This window comes from Ambystoma mexicanum, chromosome 8 (assembly GCF_040938575.1).
Source record: "Ambystoma mexicanum isolate Mex_15411 chromosome 8, UKY_AmexF1_1, whole genome shotgun sequence".
NCBI lineage: Eukaryota > Metazoa > Chordata > Amphibia > Caudata > Ambystomatidae > Ambystoma > Ambystoma mexicanum.
In genome coordinates this window covers 468244380-468265010 of record NC_090929.1, presented here as the reverse complement: position 1 = coordinate 468265010, position 20631 = coordinate 468244380, and the positions used below count along the sequence as shown (strand labels likewise).

At 45.2% G+C, this 20631-nt stretch overlaps 1 protein-coding gene across 1 annotated transcript in view; it reads right to left on the bottom strand.

The window, feature by feature from the left end:
• Positions 1–20631, bottom strand: part of TTLL10 (tubulin tyrosine ligase like 10) — a 1071284-nt gene that overhangs the window by 995459 nt on the left and 55194 nt on the right. Inside the window, exon 3 of the mRNA XM_069610084.1 lies at positions 14485–14691. Within this exon, the coding sequence (XP_069466185.1) occupies positions 14485–14691 (207 nt within the window). The remainder of the gene's footprint in view (positions 1–14484; positions 14692–20631) is intronic.

The following is a 20631-nucleotide window of genomic DNA, read 5'->3' as shown; positions in this document are numbered from 1 at the left end:
GTCTGCAAATTACAGTTGGTCTGAACCCGATTGAGGGAGGCTAGTTGTGAAAACAAGGATCTTAGCCTAGTTGTGGGTTATCCGGGGCGAAGAGTAAACTGCCTGACTTGAATATTTTGAAAGGAACTTTTCTTTGTTGTTTCTGGTACATCAGGCCCTTTGAAGAAAGAGGCTTTGAACAAAAGAGACTTGGGTACAGAAGGCCCTGATGTTGGTAAAAGGAACTGTGACCTCATCCCGAAGAGTGTGCTGTGCCTGAGTGACCTGCCTTGTCACGTACTAAAAATGTGGGGAAAGGAAGCCAATGGCCTAAACATCCTGACTTATCATTTTGTGAACACTACTTTTTTTTATGAACATTATCCCTCACTATTTTCTAGCTTAGCGCTGAGGATTGGCATTAGGATTTTTAGTATAGGCCCTTTTTATTTGATTAGACTCCACTAGGACTGTATTATTATTATTTGATGGTTGTAGCTTGCTCACATGACATCCTTGAAGTATATCAATTGTCAATGGCCAAATCTCCCCAGGTCGCAGAACTTGTTGCCCTCACTCAAGCATGTATCCTGTCTCAGGGTAAATCAGCCATGGTTTAGACAGACTCTCGATACACTCATGGTATCGTGCATGATTCCGGTGTACTATGGAAGCAGCGAGGTTACTGACAACTACTGGTAGCCCTATATTGAACATAAAATATGTGTCAGACCTATTGCATTCGATATTGCTCCCATCTGTCCTGTTAAGTGCAAAGGACATGACCCTTCTTAATCTTTCATTGTCCAGGGAAATGAAGCTCATTTGGCAGCTTTAAACAGGCTCCTAGCTCCTAATGATACTCTTGTTTGTGTTGCATTCCCAAGCTGTCTGCACATCCAGTACCAGAGAGTCCCTTCTTAAACGTGCAGACTGATTTCATGCAGCACCCCAAATGTATGATGGCGCCTACTGTCTTGTCATTGTGGATCCATTTTCCAGTTGGGTGCAAGCCTTCCCGTGTGGGAGGGCAGATGCAGTAATTGTTGCAAAGAAATTGCTTGCTGAATTCATACCATGATTTGGGTTTCCCCTTGTTACGGATAGCGATCGAGTTACCCATTTTACTGGTGAAATCATTAAGGAAGCGTATAAAGCAGTAAGTATCTCCCAGAAGTTTCACTGTGCTTACCAACACCAGTCGAGCAGTTTTGTAGAACATCAAAATGGCGATCTAAAATTGAAGCTGTCCAAGGTGTGTCAAGAAACAGAGCTATGCATCATGCGCAATAACTCCCAGCGCAAGCATGGCCTGTCTGCCAATGATATCCTTACAGGGCTTCCCATGCGAGTAGGAACTGCACGCCGAGCAGCTGCACGCTTCCTTAATCAGCACCTAGAGGATGACACTATACTCAAGTATTGTCAAACCTTGCTCAAATCTGTTTGTTCTCTTAATGCCCAGGGCAAAGCTGCCCTGCTGTAACCACCGACTGAGCCCTGCCATCCTCTGAAGCCTTGGTGATGGGGTGCTGACGCGGGCCCATGCTGGCCACTGCCACAGAGTTCCTGCACCAGATGAGAACTCTGCCTCCCCTCCCCCAATCTTCTGTGGCCACATCCAACTCTGCCTCGACTGCCAACGCCTCCACCAGTGGTTCCGCCTCCAACCTACCACTGCCAGCCCAACCCAGTGATGCAGGCCTTCCTCGAGAGATGCTGGAGACAGAGACAACCGCCATGGGTAAACCAATATCCCATGGTGCTGAACCAAGACCCCCAGCTCTGCGACCTATTTGCCCTGATGCACTTTATGAGGGATCTGCTGCTCAAGCTCCTGCAGCAGGCAGTCGAAGCACCTGAATGGAAGACCCCCATCCAGGCCCCACTCCTTGCCTACCACCTCCAGTGCCAGACTCCCCTGGATCTCACAACTCGGGCCTGACGAGGTACACCCTTTGCTCCCACAGTGAGCCCCCTCCCAGGGTCAGTAACCCAGGGAGAAGCACCAGAACATCTATTTACTCGCCTCTGGATATGACCATTCATCAATGATGAATCCTCCTGATGAGGTAGTGCACTCGCATGAATTGGAAGCTGCTACCACAGAGATGCCTGTGCCAGCAGGTTTTGGACCCGTTACCACCTCTTGGGTATTTTCTTTGTCCTGATGACCACTATGAACATGTGGCTACGGTATCTTGGATATTTTTAGCTTTAACTCTGGCAGGACTTGAACTTGCACAGCCAAGAACACTGAACTGTGAACTTTTGCCCAGGCACCGGTCCAGATTCAATCCTTTTTGAACATTTCTCATTGTCCCCCTTGAGGAACTGTGACATTTGCCCTATTCCAGAACTGTCCACAGAAGTGCCCAGAACTACAGGAACTTTGGTGAACTGCACTGTGCACACAGTTTTGCCACTTTATTTGGACTATTACCCAGCCACAAACTTTGATATCCCAGAACAGGCCTGAGTCCCCCAGAAGCTTTGACATACAGACTCAGGCCTGTGACACACCATGTCTGGTTATTTGACAGTGATTGTTGTCATTATTGGCTCCTTGATTTATTACCGTCAAACTGTGACTGCTGCTTTTAGTACTACATGTCATGAAACGGATGGTCATTCTGCTCACACTTCGGTTCACAGTGAGAATACATACCCCCACCTCACCAGGCAGTATGCCTCCATCTTAAATGTAACTGATCGTTGGGTATGTGCACACCTACCTCATGACCTATCCTCCAAGTTCCCTTAAGCCCCTATTGCCCTCAAGTGAGGAGCTATCTGCCTGGACATCAAGCTGGTCACCCATTCCCCAGGCCCCAACCCCTGTAGAAATTCACATTTCCAGATGGGGTTTAGTGGTTCTCCAAATTTCCCCACCCCTGACCAGGTACGTGGACGACCAGCAACTCTTCACCTTTCATCTCAGGCTACTGGCCTTATGTGCTGCGCCAAAAGGGGTGCACTATTCATGTCACCTTTGCATTTGAACCCAATTTCTCCTTCTCCCAATCCTGGTATGCCACTTATTCCAGGAACTGTATCATATGTGGCGACACATTTTATTTATTTATTTAATTGTTTTTCTAAATAACATGCTTAATACCGGAGTTTGGTTTCTAAGCGCAGGTCCGGGATTCAAACCTCTGTTGATCTGCGTGGTCTTGCTTCCAAGACCAGCACGTTGCCCCTGTGCTATCTTCCGTTGAAAGCTTACCACTGGTTGACCATTAATTAAAGAGGAAGTTTTTACATGGGATTTGTCTTGTCTGTCATTCGGCATACCCTCACCTTCCCAGCATTGACTCGCCCAAAAAGAAGAACAGCCTGGGATGGGTTCATAGACAGAATGGTTTACCTCATACCAGCCCTGGGAGTAAAGGTAAGCCGGGACCCCCTAACTTCATTATCACGCCTGATTGAGGATATTGCAAATTGCACTGCATCCTCCCTGACCCTATTGTCCTGGGAGCAGACGGCCATCCAGACCATGGAACTCCAGAACCGTATGGCCGTGGACACCATCTGAGCCTCACAAGGAGGAGTTTGTGCAATCGTGAAGAGCAAATGCTGTAAGTTCTTAACCAGTTATGCCAGCGACATCTCAGACATTGGGCCTCATTACGAGGAAGGCGGTAGAGGGTTAATGGTGCCGGTAGAGCTGCCGGTGCTGTTAACCCTCTACTGCCTCATTACAAGGTCTGCTTGCGGGTCCGGCTAAGGACGTCTGGTAAAACCAGACGTCCTTAGCGGGACCCGCTAGCAGACCAGGATGCTAACAACGGGCCCATCATTAACAGGCCCATTGTTAGCATCCTCCCCCTTCCCATTGAATCCTATGGGGGCTCAATGGGAATGGGGATCTACCGGGTCCGGGTCCCAGGAAAGGGAATTACCAGACCCTCCAAGGTCGGAAAGGCCCGGTAAGTCCTCATTCCTGGAACCCGGACCCAGACCCGGTACCTGGTATGGGGGTAGCCATGTCGCTAAAAGCGGCATGGCTACCTCCATACTTGTAATGAGGACCATTGTCTTTCACATCCGTAGCACTGTGCATCAGCTGCACATCAGCCCTGAGTCCACATGGTCCTTCGTTTCCTGAGTATTGAGTATTCTAGGACCCCCGGGGTGCATCCATCGGCCAAATCGTACTCATGCTTACTGTCATACTGCTGAAGAAGTAAAGTGTTACGATCTGCCAAAATGTGATGTTTCCTCCCCCAAAGGTGTAATGGATGAGAATGGAGTGAAGGTCTCATAGGAGGGAATTGTGGGGGGAAAACTGGGAATTAGAACATTTTTAACAACCCTTTTTAACACTGTGCCTCATTATAGTAATGCTCACCCAATGCTAACTGTGCCTTATTGCCATTGCTGTGTGAGCCCTATGTTCTAATGCGCGGAGTCTGTTGCAGAGTCTTTTGGTTGCGGTTGTGAGAAGACTCTACAGTTTTTGCTCCTGTATCTGTGAGGACCTGCTTCCTGTCCTCTTTTTGTTTCAACTGGTGCCTTTAAAATACCCAGAAAGCCGCGGAGCGGCCGCAGAGTCTGCTGCAGAGTCTTTTGGTTGCGGTTGTGAGAAGACTCTACAGTTTTTGCTCCTGTACCTGTGAGGACCTGCTTCCTGTCCTCTTTTTGTTTCAACCGGTGCCTTTAAAATACCCAGAAAGCCGCGGAGAGGCTGCGGAATCTGCTGCAGAGTCTTTTGGTCTTTAGGCTCTGCAGGCTCAGCGGCGCCCCCCAATACCTCCCTCCCGGCTCGTTGGACTCCAGATTGACTGCTTCTCATCACTAGCTGATTGTATTGCATTGTTGGCTGCAACTCTTCACCAATCCTGGGTGAAAGACACTCCCCCCCCCCTCGGGGGTAACTCCCCCTTCTGGACTCCGAGAAAACCCACAAAGCCCCCTCTCTCTCCCCTCCCTCCTCTCTGATCTCTCTTCACCCCTTCAGAAGTTACGTTCTCATCTAACATTGGCACGGACCCCCACACTCACCCTCTTCACTACTTGTGATCTTCGCGGATTTTCTACATTGCTTTCGGCTCTCTGGACTCCATCCCCCCTCTGTCTGCGCTCCACTGACCCGGCATTCCGGCCTGCTGGTTCTTGGCGCCTGCGGCCCCGCGGTCCTTCCGCGTTTGTTTGCCTGCGGGTCTGGACTCTTCTGTCTGCGCGGCTCCGGCGCGGCACAGCGCTTCAGCTTCCTCGCTTCTGGCGCCCGCAGCATTGCTGCTCTGTCGCATCCTCTCGACAGTTCATCTGATCCCTTTCCGCATCTGCCCGCGCTGCTCCAGTTCAGCGCTCCAGCGTGGGGACTCCTGGCGCCCGCAGCTTCACGGCTACTCCCCGCGTCTGACTCCATGTTGGTGAAGCTCCAAAGAAAACAGCGAACCCGCGCCAGCACTGCGTCGACTTAGCGCTTCAGCTCGGCGTTCATCGGCGGTCATCAACGCCCCCAGCCCAACTGCCTCTACGTGCTTCTACGTGTCTGCCCCTAGCAGACAATCAGCCCACGCTCCCCCCTCACTGCCACGGACCAGAACCTGACTTTCCACCTACAATTCCAGCCAACATCGACATAAAAACATTTTAAGCTAAACTTCTTTTAATTAAAAAAAGGAAAAAAATAAAAAATCAAAATAAAAATAAAAACTTCTTTTTCTATGGAATAAAAGGAAAGAAATAACAAAAGACTCTCTGCTCTAAGGAACTCATTGGACCACCCCTCTATTGCGGCCTCAAGTCTGAAAAACGCTCCCACCAAGGACATAACAGTCCTGATCCAAAACCCTGAACATCCAACAACCCTCTCCTCCCTGATACCTACCCAAAGGTCTCATCCTGTTGACTGTAAACAGAGAAAACTCAGATCCACACGCCAACACAAAAAGAAGATCCTCATTTTCTTCAACAATAAAGAGAGCAAAAGAACTCCCGAGCTAGATACCGAACGTCAGCTTAATTTTAACCATTGTAACAAACTGAGAACATTAAATCCCGATGATGGACTAAATGGGACACTGGAATAGAGCTCATTAATTTGATACTATCACTGATCAAGAGACCGAAAGGGCCCGCCCCTTGGATCCTGAATACTACAACAGTTAAATCGCATTTTCAACCACTGCAGGAGACCGGAAGGAAAACATCCTTGACCCCTCTCGCTGACCAGGAGACCGAAAGAGTTCTTCCCTTGGATCCTGAATAGTAGGCCCATCTCGCTGACCAGGAGACCGAAAGGGTTCGTCCCTTGGATCCTGAACAGTACAACATCTAAACCATATTTTCAACTACTACAGGAGACCGAAAGGAACACATCCTTGGCTCTTCTCACTGAACAGGAGACCGAAAGGGTCCGTCCCTTGGATCCTGAATAGTACAACATTTTAACCGTACTTTCAACTACTGCAGAAGACCGAAAGGAACATATCCTTGGCTCTCTTCACTGAACAGGAGACTGAAAGGGTTCGACCCTTGGATCCTGAACATAACACCATCTGAACTCTACTCTAAACTACTGCTCGGAGACCAAAAGGAACTCATTCTTGGAGCCCAAAGCACTCTGACCACACCAGTAATCAGAGGACTGAAAGGGCTCGCCTACCAGAACCCAAACTCTACAGAAATAAAACCTTACCTGTAAAAACGCATAGGAAACCGAAAGGACAAGCTCCTTGGATCCTAGGCGAACACACAGTGACTCAATAACGATGTCAACAATCCGTACCACTAAACAACACTCCATTCAACGTCCAAAGACAAGACAAACAACTAAACTAGCGACTGCTAGTACCATGGAGCAAGACTTATCACAGCTAACAATGGAGCAATCCTTTAAGAAAGCATCAATCCATAAAGGAAACCAAAAAGCTTTGGCACTGGACCTTCAATCCAAACAAGAATCTCAGTCCATCATAGAACACAAGCCAGAAAATGACAACTCCACTCAGGAAACTCTCCGACTAGCACTCCTGACACAAATTACAGCAGCTAATCACCAACTCAACTCACCTGAGCTGCTACCTCTAGAAATCAAAGCACAAGTCCACAATTCATGCTTTGAAACCCAACAAGACACTGTACCCGCGGCACCCTTGTGCACCTCGCGACCTCAACTTGAATGTCAAGAAGACGACCCTTCTGGCGACCCTAACAGAAAAGAGCGATATACAAATCATAATCTCCTCAGTAACTCAAGAAGTCAAGAAGACGACCCTTCTGGCGACCCTAACAGACAAGAGCGATATACAAATCATAATCTCCTTAGTAACTCGACATAAGATGAACTGCCAAATTCCATGATCAACAATAAAGAGTCTATAAAACCGACAGGTGAACAGATTCATGCAAGCGCACTAACTGAACAAGCTCCTGAAACCAGTGTCATGCCACATGAATCTATCAGTAAACAAAAAGCAAAAGACAAACCTAATCACAACGGTGACAAAGATACCCCACATCACCAATTGGGACAAGATTCAAACACCCGATCATCAGTACCAACAACATCTCAACATACGAAAAAAGAAAAAGCAAGACTTGCACGACTCGCGTGGCTTCAGACCCACAACTCCGTCAAATCCACACTTTCAGCGGATCATACAACCTTTAAATCAAGAACTAAAGTAGCAAGATTATCAATGGACATTACTGAAATTGAGTCACTAATGACAACCATAGAAAAAAGAAAAGAAATATTCGGAAATATAACAGAAGCAAATCAAATTCAACTAACATCAACACCGTGCTTTCTCCATGACACTCAAAACAAACCGGTGAAAAGAGAACCGCAATCTGATCTTGATGAAGGGAAAAAGGCCTCAACATGTTTCAACTACGACTCAGACGAATCCTATTACACCCCAGAGCCCACAACTAAGAACCCAAAACCAGGCAATCTTCAACAAAAAAACGCAAATACAACGCACAATCATGATCACTCTGAAGAAAACGCAAATCAAAGGATTCCTACAACAATGTTAGACTTACAAAATATGCTCATTGCAACACTTTCTCAATCAATGATTCCTTTCCTGAAATTACACGAAGCTATAAAAGACACCATGAAGGATCAAGCAACTCTCCTAGCGCTAATTCACTCGAAACAGATCCATATGGAACATTTTGTCTCGACAGTTGAATCCCGTTTGACAATTGAATCGGAGGAAACACATCGATGGCAACAAAGACTAGCAGAAATGGCAAGGGGCGACCGCCAAGAGAAAACAAAACTTACAGCAGAACTAGTACAGATGCTCAAAGAACACCATCAGCAACAATTGAACAGACCAAATGACCAACGAACCTCGAGCCCTCCTCCTCCAAATCTACCACAACATCCAACGGAGACAATCTTGAGTGGTACACAGCGGATAAGGAAAGAATCGGGACAAAACATCACCACCCAAAAGCAAGAGACAATCAACTCAAACATTCTATCAGAGAAACCAACCGAACCCTTCCAGATTTTCACAAAAGAAAAAACAACAAATGATACAAAACCCACACAACAAAAAAATATCAAAAAACGACAAACGGGTTCGCGAGCCTTTCTAAGAAATGTAAATCAGAACACTCAACCTCCTCAATCATCAAAGACCAAAACCACAACCCGTACAATACCACCATCCACCAGTACACAGAGAGACCAAGACCCCCTAACGCAGACACATCTTCAAATACCACAAATGATCTCACCACAATTACCGATTGAGGAGGAACTGCTTAACCTAACCACCCACGAAGAACAAGCATCAGAAAACAATCAACATACCTTACAATCAATAAACCAGGCGGGCATCATAATAATTGATGAATATTCCTCATCTTATGATCATCAGACAAATAAAAAATCAAGATAAAACTACAGAACTCTCTTTAGAAGAAATCTCAGCTATATCGATGGAAAACGACCCAACAGACGAAACAAGAGACGAATCCTATGATTTAGTCTCATCGGCCTCGCTAACAAGAACACCAGAAGATTCCATTGAACAGAGTCGGATCCTCCCGATATTTGTCAATCCATTACGACAGAATGAAGTATGTGAAATTCACATTGAAAATGAAACCAAAAGACTGGAACCGATAATTCTAAACAGAACCAACTTACTACGTCTCTTTGGTGCAATACCTCGCCTGAATAAACTTACAACAAAAGACATCGATCTCATAACTTTCAAAGATGACCTAAACTTGGATAAGATTGTCATAGAAATACCGGATCCTAAGAATCAAGAACTCATCTTATCAATGCGAGCCCAACTACTCAAACTTGGATTCATATGCTGGCCATCAACATACACAAGGCTCCCCAATAAACCAAAGTATAAAGCGACCACAAAGAGTCCGAGAAAGATCAATGAGCAAATAAAATCATACAAGGAAAAGCAAACACCTGATTATATTAGCGATGACAGATGCCTAAGTCACTCGCCACAAACACGCCAGTCACGCAGAAACGATCAACCAAGTAGAAGAAGCTACGACTCTGACACCTCCTTTACAGACACCGCATCGATGGAAGACTCAACACGAACACGCCATCCCTACAGAGATGTACAACCGATCAGAAGAATTTACGAGCCTGAAACCACCTTTGCAGAAATCGTATCGACAGAAGACTCAATGATGACCAACTCATAACAATCAATTAATCCCGAGTTCACGTGGTCACTATGCTCGTGGAACACTAGAGGGAACCTACACCTTTTTACAAATCCATCTACTGAACTAGAACAATATCAAATTATATGCCTTCAAGAAACCTGGCTCAGCGACCCACCGGCATGCAATGGTTTTATCACCTTTCTCAACCCAGCCATCGTTCAAAAACAAGGAAGACCCGCATCTGGGTTACTCACTTTAATCAAGATAAACCGATGCAGTACAGTAACAATCTCTGAGAACATAAACCCTTGGACCCAACTTATCACACTAACCTCCACAAAGATTGACAAAAAAGGAGAAAGTAAAAACGACTTAATAATCCTAATTGTAAACCTCTACTGGAACACAGCAGCAATAACAACGGATGCCTTCCTAGATGGAGTGTTCCTCTCAATTGACAAAGCTACAACAAAATATCAGACATTGGAAATAATAATCTGTGGCGACCTGAATATTAAGTTATACAACAAGAATGGCTGTCTTGAAACCAACTCAGAACTCTCTCCAAATGCAAGGAGATGGATAAAATAAACCACAACACGAAATTAAATACTTCTGAATCATACAAGCACCTCTACACCCTACACTTCAACATGGAGTAGAGGTTCATCCCAAGCAATTATCGATTACATATTTCTATCTGAAAGCCTACATCAATCAGTCACAAAAGTACAAACGGTACCCACCGACAGGAGTGATCATAATCAACTCACTGTCCACTCTCAACCTTCCTTACAACAAAGAGACCCAGCAATATCAAATCTGCTAGAATTAAATGGTACAACATCAAGATTTAGGATCCCACAACCAATCATAGCCACTTTACCGAAAAAATTCCAAGACGTCAACCTGACAGACTCTGCAAAACTTAACTATGAATGGATTTTAGTTCCTTTCCGACAAACCACTAAAAACCGTCTTCATAAAGACCACCATCATTCATATAATCAAGAAATTGCTGAAAGGAAAAAATCCCTAAATCGAACAATACGACAACTAAAGAAAACCTCAACTGCAGAGAACATTAACCAGATCAAATCTCTGAAACAGAAGTACTCCAATTGGATGAAAGCTCAAAAAAGCGCCATTTAACAAGCTGACGCAGAAAACATATTGAAACTCCACAAGACTCACAATACAAGAGAGCTCTGGAATTTGCTCAACGAAAACCATCAAAAACAACATAAACTCACAGCCAATGTAGCACAAGAAACTTGGATAACTCACTTTGCCACCATCTACGCGTCACGTAGAACAGATCTACAGAATACACTGCCTGCAATAGAACCAACATGGAAGGTACATGCGGAATTCGAAGACTTCATTCAACTGATCAAAAAGCTTAACACCTCTAGAGCACCAGGCCCTGACGGTCTATCTAATGCTGTCATTAAACAAGACCCGATTGCCTGGGCGAACTTCTTGTGTCACATCACAACTTTGATCAATACACTACACCGAATACCAAACTCAAGGAGATCAGCAATAATTGTACCAATCTACAAGCAAGGATCAAGAGAAGATCCCCAAAACTTCCATCCGATTGCCCTCCTCGATCCACTAGGAAAATTATTTGCAGCAGTACTACTAAAACAACTAACCACGTGGGCCACAAAAAACAACAAATTCTCGACTAGGCAAACAGGTTTTACAGCTAACGTTGGAACAAACCTTAATCTGATACTATTGTAATTAATCAAGCATGAAGCTATCAATTCCAACTCTAAAGTATATGCAGCATTCATTGACCTAAAGATGGCCTTCGATGCAATTTCACGCGAAAAACTATGGTCGAAACTTAGAGCATGGAATTGTCCACCGAACATTCTTGAACCGATTATTCTACTGTACTCAAAAACCACTATAAAAGTAAAACTATCAAAACAAGAAGCCACAACATCTGCCATATCAACAACAAACGGTCTAAAACAAGGTTGTCCTCTGGCAGCAACACTTTACAATCTGTTCACTGCTAACATCGAAGAGCACCTAACATCCAATAAAACCAACCCTCCAAAAATCAATTCGATTCCAGTTCCGGCTATGGCATATGCAGACGATATCGTCTTACTAGATAAAACACCAACTGGACTACAAGCTACGCTGACAGCCCTGAGCCAATAAATGGGAACAAACGAATTAACGATTAATACTGGAAAAACTAAGACAATGACCCTCACCAAACCATACGTAAAAAAACCATACCAACCGAGCTTTATGATCAACGCCTCCAAAATTGAAAATGTGACATCCTTTAATACCTTGGCATCCCAATAAATCAATCGAAAGCAGAAGATCAATGGGTAGACAAAATTGACCAAACAGCTCAAACTCTATCAAGGCAAGGCTGTATACTTCACAGAAAATATGGCAAGTTTTCTTTCAAGCCCATTATTGCCTATTACAGACAGAAGTACATCCCAATCTTAACATATGGAACAGAAGCAATGCTGAATGCATGCAAAATCAACTGGACGAAATATGAATCAATCTTCTGGCGTAAAATCCTCCGACTTCCACAAACATACCCAATGCCAAGAATACGCTATGAAATGGCAACTCAGTCAATCGAATCCTTTGTACAATGGAAAAGATTAGACATCATCCGCAAAATACTGACAGACGAAAAAACTCCAGCAATCCAAATTCTACGAGCTAAAAAAAACACCTTAATACCACAATAATTCAAAAATGGAAATCTTCAATGAGAAATGAAATGGAGATCGAAGACATTACAGAAGAACTTCTCACGCTCCGCCCACAACATGCAAAAATGAAACTTCTACACAATGACTGGATAAAGACCATTAAAAAAAAGAATACTTACAAACAGAATCTCCAATGTACAAATGATAACAGGAAAATCCACGAACCACCAGCCTACTTGCAAATCTTCCCAGACCAAACCATTCGAACAACGTTCTTAAAAGTACGTCTGAACATTCTTCCCACAAAATCATACTTATCTACAACAAGACAGATTGATGCTGGAAACAACTACTGTAGGTTCTGCAAAGATCAAAAAATCGCTGAAACCATCTTTCACCTAGTCATGGAATGCCAAGAACTCTCCCCACAACGTAAACAATTTGGAACGTTTTTTCAACTTTCAACCAAACAAATGTCCATGGAAGAAAGGTGGGCCGCCCTTCTCAGTGGCCATAATAATAAGTACACCTATACAATTGTTCTTTTTCTAAGCGCTATATTGGAACTAAACAAAAAAACAATCACCGACTCTAAACCCTAAAGCATTAAACTCAAAGACTAACAAACTTTCTGTAAATGATGAAAAAGTTTCCAAACAAACTAAATCATCACAAAGAAAAAGAAATGCGCATGTCCTAACCTCAAACACTTTACCACCTAATGCCCAGCTGTCCACTCTTTCACAGCTCCCACTTCTGACCTGTTTCCCTTTTGGAACATAGAAGCGTGTTTTAGACTGCTGCTTTCCTAGGCAAGGCAGCTTTAGCAGATAGATGTTGTCATATAGCAAGTGGGCTTGCATGCCCTGAGTAGTGTGTGAACTGCTGGATTAGCTTCGACAGCAATTCGCAAAATGTATCTCTGTTTATCTCCCATCCTGATCATGTCTTCCTGAGTGTAAGAACGCAGCCTGAGCCTAAGACTTGTATCCTGAGACACTGTACTTGCACCTGAAACATTGCTTCTCCCAAATGTCTTGCCACGTCTGAAACCTCCCTCTCCGTTGAAAGTCATGGGAGTTCTTGGCTATAAAACCCAGTGACTGGAAGAAATGTATGGAGGCTCTGAGGTGCACTTGAGGAAAGGAAACAGCAGCCCACCGGCAAATGAGACTCGACGGAGCACCCCCTTTGCTGCGTAGAGTCTCATTTGACGTTGGGCTGCTGTTTGTCCTGTGTATTCTACTTTGCTGATTTCCATTAAAGGTCGTTCACCAATCCTCTGGAACAGTCTGTGCTTATATATTCCATGACACCATGTAGGTCAATGTGTCTTCGGCTGCTCACCATGTATGTCCATGGGCACTTAACTGCTCTTCATGACTGTCCACATTCCCTCAGCTGCTTGACATGTGTCCATGTGTCCTCAGCTGATCATCATGTCTGCCCATGTACCATCAGCTGCTCACCATGTATGTCCTGTATGTCCATGAGCCCTCAGCAGCTTGTAATGTATCTCCATGTGCCCTCAGCTACTCGCCAGATCAGCCCATGTTTCCCCAGCTGTTCATCATATCTGTCCATGTGTCATCAGATGCTCGCCAGGTATGCCCATGTGCTCTCAGCTGCTCCATGCACCCTCAGATGTTTACCATGTATGTCAATGTGTTCTCAGCTGCTCACCATGTATATACATGTTCTCTTGACTGCTCTTCATGTCTGTCAGCGTTCCCACAGCTGCTTGACATGTGTGTCCATGTGTCTGTGTGTCCATGTGTCCTCAGCTGGTCTTCATGTCTGTCCATGTGCCATCAGCTGCACACCATGTATGTCCACATGCCTTCAGCTTCTTGTCATGTCTGTCCATGTGACCTCAGCTGCTTAGCGTGTCAGTCCATATGTCCCCAGCTGCTCACCTCATCTATCCGTGTACCCTCAGCTATTTACCATGTACGTCCATGTGCCCCTTTCTTGATCAGATGAGTGAAAAGATACCATTGGCTCCAGTTCTTTAAGCAATCCCCTGAACACACATTACATTTAGCCTTGTGGCGCTTTGGAACAGAGTTCTGTTGTATAAAGCGCCTTACAAATGCTCAATCAAACCAGTGCTCTCAAGTGAACATGCATACATATAAGCAGATACAAATGAAGCAAAACATGCATCACTTACTTTGTGGGTTGAAGTAGGTCCCAGAGATGAATACAAGATCGCCGGGTTTCATCTCTTCCTCACTTGATAGGCTCACAGGGAGTGTGTCATACTGATATGCTTGGTTCCCGGGACCAATCATAAAGCCAAATTCCGATTTCAAGTCACGCATCACCCTGCGGACTAATCCACAGCAGTCCAAGAAGAGCAATGACTGGTACTCCGGAGCTGTAAGAGAGTGGTAACAGGTCACAAGGGGCTTCGTTAATAATTCATCCCATTCCTGCTCCATTCTCCACCGGGCATATCAACAGTGAAAAAGCCTCATCATCCTATCTGCCTGCACACTTGTAATCTAGTATTAACCATCTATATAATAGTTAGTGGTCCTAAACAGAAGGCTTCTCTTTTGACAAGGGAGAAGGTCACCCAGCACAGAATAGAGCCTGATCATGAAAGGACTCTACCATTATTAGAGCTTGTGCAGGGAGGAAAGAATGGCAGCCTCAGCTGGGGCTTCGGGTAACACCCCTTGTCATGTCTCCCTGAGCAGTGCCCAATGTGCACACAGAACAAAGGGAAGCTTAGAATGCAGTATTTACAGGGGGTTAGAACCTCCATTCCAAGCGTGATGATTGGCTAGAGAGCTGGAAGCAGTGAGAAGAACAAAGGAGAAGTATAGAACGTGGGGTTCTGCTGTGGTTAGAGTCTGGATTCTCACCAGAATTCTCACATTTTGACTTTCTAAAGAGCCAAAGGTTGCGAGCCTCTGTTCTAAAGAGAAGAAAACATGCTCTAATTATATGGAATGCTGTACCCTAATTCAATGGTGTTCATTTTATGAATCTCATCAGGATGAATGGCTGAGTCAGCCCTAACGGGACACAAGCCTGTATCCTGCAGCTTGCTCATGAAGGACAGTTGTGAGTGTTCAATGCACTGAGCTGCCTGATCAACACTCTCCCTTCCCTACGAAAAAGCTTTAAACCTTTTTCAGGATCTAGGACATCTACATAATGTGACCCCTTGCACTGCTACACACATTGGGCCTCACTGCAGTTATGGCTGTGTTATTAAAATCTGCAATATTTGCTAAATATCAGCAGTGTTATCTCTTGCCACATTATAGGGTATGAGATATTTGCCTCTGGTGGTGTTCCAAGGGAAAGCTACTGGTGGTAAATACCACCCAATTTCAATACCTCGCAATTTCAACCTGAAAATCCTTCTATTTTTACCAACACCCCAAATGTTTTTCAAAATTAAAAAGGCCTCAGAATTTTTTTAAAGTTTTTCAGCTGTATAGAATGGAAACACAATCAGTTCCCTTTAATTCGGGGAGGAAACCGCTGTAATTGGGATAGTGGATCGGGTCACACAACCCTTCCCATACAATGGGGAAAAGGGTCAGAAATACATCTTTTGTGTATTTAGAAAAATTTACAGTACTGTATTGTTGTATTGTAGTGCATTGTATTTGTTATCTATATAGCGCTTTCTCCCCATTTGTATGGCCTCAATGATCTTTGTGGTTGGACGCCCCCGGTGATCCCAGTCCATGTGTAAGTGGTTCTAAGAGTTTAGATTAAGAGATGCTTGTGTGCATTGTCACTGGATTAGGACTTAGGTGGCTGGCTAGGCTCCAGTAAGCAGCCCAAAGGTCAGGCACGTGGGTGGAAGCTGTTGGTGGTTTAGGATAGAGAGCTATTAATGAAGATTCGATGTGTGCCCAGCTAGATTGAATTTTATTTTCGTGAGTTGTCGCTGTATACCATTGGCAGAGGTGTTGAGGTACATCAGGAGATTCAGTGTGGACGGCTATGTGTGCTGCTAGACCAGAATGGCATAGCCATAGCTGCATTCTATGGTGCATGGATGGGTGGCCGTACCTGCGGCCTGTGTCCCCATACGTGGAGTAAAGTATGCGTATTGTATGCTTGGATGGAGTATGCGGATGGCAGGTCTAGCTATTCGTGGTCTCCCTGGAATGAAAGTCTGAGCAGCGAGGATGGGTCCCGGAGGGGAAGGGCGCGGGGGATGAGGGAGGACGATAAGGGTGAGGGAGAACAACAGGGAGGGTGAAAGTTTGTTGTGGAGTGCCGCTGCGGAGGCTGCTGGCATTCGTGAGAAATGGGTGGGTAAATGTGTTGTTTTTCTTGGGAGGAACAAGGTTTATTGCGATGTGCCTCAGCGAACGCTGCCCACATTCCTGCATTATCGATGGATACGAGTGTTATTGTACAGGGAGGGGGGGTTTGAGCAACTACTCTACATTATCGATTTCCAACCTCAATATGAGGGTGAAAGTGGATTAAAAAATAATTTAAAAAATACAGCTGGTGGTGTTTCTGGAATTCTTCTATAAATACTAGTAAGATTACCACTGAAGAAGCAGCACTGCTGTAATTCAACTGATTTGTTTTAAATACTACCAGCAGTCGGAGTAATTATCTCCAGCAGTATTCTGTCACAAAAGTCTGCTGAGACTGTAATGGGGTCACTTTTTTGTTTTAGTCACTCTGCCTTCATAAAGAAATCATTTCTGTTACAGTGTATTGTTTACTGTTATGCCCAACGACCTCCACTGGCTACCACTTCAAGCTGACACCCACTTTAAGGCACTGCACACAATTTATAAAGCTGTTCACTCCAGCCAACCAGTCTATTAAATGCAGCAATTATGTCTCAAAGGGTGCACACTCACCAAATGCAACTCCAACGTTATGTTACTGAAGACCCAATACGCCAGCAAGAGACCTAGGAGCCAGACACTCTCGTTATAACCACTCTCCACCACGCTATACAAAACTATGTGCAACTTGCCCCCACCACAGAGACCACCAGGAAATAACTAAAAATCCTCCTATTCACCATTGACTTGGATATCCCCATCTAGTTCCCACACCTAATCCACTCAACTCCTAACAGCACCTTTGCTACCATAGAGTCTCTGATGAAGCTTATGTTATTTTTTTATTTTTTCATTATTTATTTTATTTTTTGGTAAATTGCATTCACCACCAGTGGCTATTTAAAAGCATTAGATGACTGGGAGTGAGAGGATTGATGTAAGATGTTCTAGGATCTGTATTCCACACACAGCAGGCGAGTCTTTAACACTCTTTGGAACCTCATACTATCAGTTTCAATGCAAAGTGCACTGAACGTGAACTCCATAGGCAGGGGCTCTGAGGGTGGACAGTCCCTCCCAAAAACATGCAGTTGACAAGAAGCCAGCAGGTTTTTGGAAGTTGACCGCAGGCATCTGGTCGGCTAGTCGCAGGGGAAGCACTTTGAAGATGTGGAGGTCTGTTCAGCCATGGATAGCTTTATGGGCAATGCACAAACTTTGTTCCATCAGTAGACAATAGAGGGTTTGTATGCCCTGTGTATTATGGGGCACATTTTTCAGACAGCACATGGGGTGTGCTGTATGATTCTGTGGCCTCGGGAGATTGTGCAGCGAGCTAGCAGGAAGCCTGGCATCGATACAATTACAGCAGTTAAGTCGTGACATTACTATTGCTAGGACAAGTGACATTCTTTGAGACACCTCAAGAAAGGGTAGGAATGCCAAATAGGAGATTTAGGTGGAAGATGGCTGACTTGGAAACCATATGTATTTAAGGTGCCAGGAACAGGTCTGAATAGAAGGTTCAATACAGGTTCAAGACTTGAACCTTTAGTGTTCGGAAAAGGCCGATAGAAGGGAGCCAAAACCCTAATTTTGGTTTTGGAGGAATGGAGGCATAGCCTGAAAAATGCCTTCCATCTTTGGGTGTGGAGGAGACAATGTTTCACCGTTTGACGATTTCTGAAACTTGAATTTCGAGATGTTGCTGAATGTCTTCAGCGAATATCCAGAAAACAATTCCAGAAATGCTGAGAAGTTGTGAAGGGGGTGCATACAAATATAGACTATTGTGCTTGGAAGAGGGGTTCCCTAAGATATCCCACAATAGATCATGGTAGAAAGGGACCTACATACCACAACTAAACCTGGTCAGTGAGATCTATCAAGGAGAAGTAAAAACCATTTGAGGACAGAGCCTTTGAAACCCATCACTGTTTCCAACAGATGCAATGGGATACTGTGAGTACATGTATTGAAGGATGTAAGACGGTCCTGCAGAATCAAGGCACAGAGATCCTGGTCTCTGGCCTATATGAGCTCCTCTCTGTTCATTATTGTATATTTTGTTTCTTGGTAGCGATGAAAGCCGGATTGAAAGTCATTCAGTTAACCACTACTCCCAGTAGAGGCACAGAATTGTGCTGTGATTGCAGGTTCAGGGGCCATCGCGGCACATGGTATCCCTAAAGAGTTGGATCAAAAAGGCCACCTCATGGCCTTTCCGACCCATAAGGGTATCGTCTGATTTTGGAGGATGCCGTTTGGCTTAGTCTCAGCCTCCTCTGTACCTCCTCTGTATTTCATGAGATGATGTTTAAAGTCTTCTTGCACAACCCCTGTGTGTAGGGTTTCCAAGACGACATTCTGATAAGTGGGAGTACTGCAGAGGAGCAATACCAAATTCTGGGAAAGATGCTGGGGGTCTTGCAGTCCCGTAGACGTAAGGTAAGCAAGGATAAGTGTGAGTTCAGAAAATGCATTGCGGATTGTTTAGGCTTTGAAATCTCTGGCGATGGTGAGCATCTAAAAAGCATCTGGCAGATGGCATGAAAATGGCTGAGAACTCCTAAACCAAGGCAGAACTGAGGCCCTAAAAGAATTCTACCAGCGACTTGTGAAGAACTTTTCTGGGAAGGTATGCAATATGTGGGTCCTAATGAAAAACAGAAATAAGTTTGAGTGGAATGAAGTGTTTGGTCATTAATTTGTAAATATCAGAAATGAACATCAACCTCGCCAGTTTGATACATGGTGATATGAAATTATATAATATGACATTTATAACATGCCTATACAGACGTGTTTCAAGGCGTGATGAGGCAAGGGAGGGGAAACAAAAGGAGGACAAGACAACGATCTTACTAGGCCTAGTGACATTGAGATCACACAATTGCAGGGGAGAGGGAAGTGGAAAAGTGCCAGGGGAAGGGGAGGAGGAGCAAGTGCGGGACACAGGATCAAAAACAATTAGTGTGTCCAGTAGGTGGCAATGCAAGGGTTAAGTGCAGACAACAAGTGTCTGATAAGTGCAGGTAAAGGGGCTGTAGGGTTGCAGATACAGACCCAAGTTCAAGGGTTGCCAGGAGGCAGTACAGGTGTGCACCTGGGTGGGCAGGGACCAGGGCCCGAAGTTCAGAGGGTAGCCAGGTGACCAGTGCAATAGCAGACAGGAGATCAGCAGAGAAGAGGAAGAGAGAAGGCAGAAGCAAAGTGGAAAGTCTTGAGTTGCTTGAGATGGTTCTGCTCAAGTTTCAGAGAGGCAGGGAGGCTGTTCCAGAGGGAGGCGTCAGGCGAAGAGAGATCTGCCCCCAACTCGTTGCTTGGAGAAGCACCTGACCCTCAGGGAGTTGGAGGTGGAGGAGCGAAGAGCTCGAGTAGGAAGATAGTTACAAAGAGAGAGATGGCAGTATTGCGGTCCCAGGCCCCAGAAGGCCTTGTGGACAATGCAAACGGTCTTGAACTTGATCATTGCAGCCACTGGGAGCAAATGGAGAGATTTCAGGGTTGGACAGATACGATCCCTGGGCTTGAAGCCAAGGGCAAGTCTTGCAGTCCTGTTCTGGATGAGTTGTAGAGGACAGAGAGTAGAAGCAGGCAGATTTAAAAAAGAGGCTGTTGTAGTAGTCAAGCCTAGAGAGAACCAGAGCTCTGAAGACAGAGAGCTTCTGGGAGAAGGCGAGGAAAGGAAGAACACCTCTGAAGAGGTGCAGTTGGTAGTTTGAGAAGGAGAGTGTGGAGTCGAAGATGACCCTTAGGTTCTTAGCCTCACAGGTGGGAGCAGGAAGAGGGCCAAGGCAGGCCGGCCAGAGAGTGGCAGGAAAAGAAGGTGCAGGTGTGCCAATGAGGAGGATCTGCGTCTTACTGGCATTCAGGAACTGATCATTGGCGGCACACCACTCCTGGACTGCAGTAAGACAATCTGGGATGAGAGAGGGAGAAAAGGGGGCTCAGGGGAGCCTGAAAGCGAGCTGAGTGTCACCCGCATAGCATTGAAAGTTGGGGCAGAGAGCAGCAATGTGGTGGGCGAGAGGTGC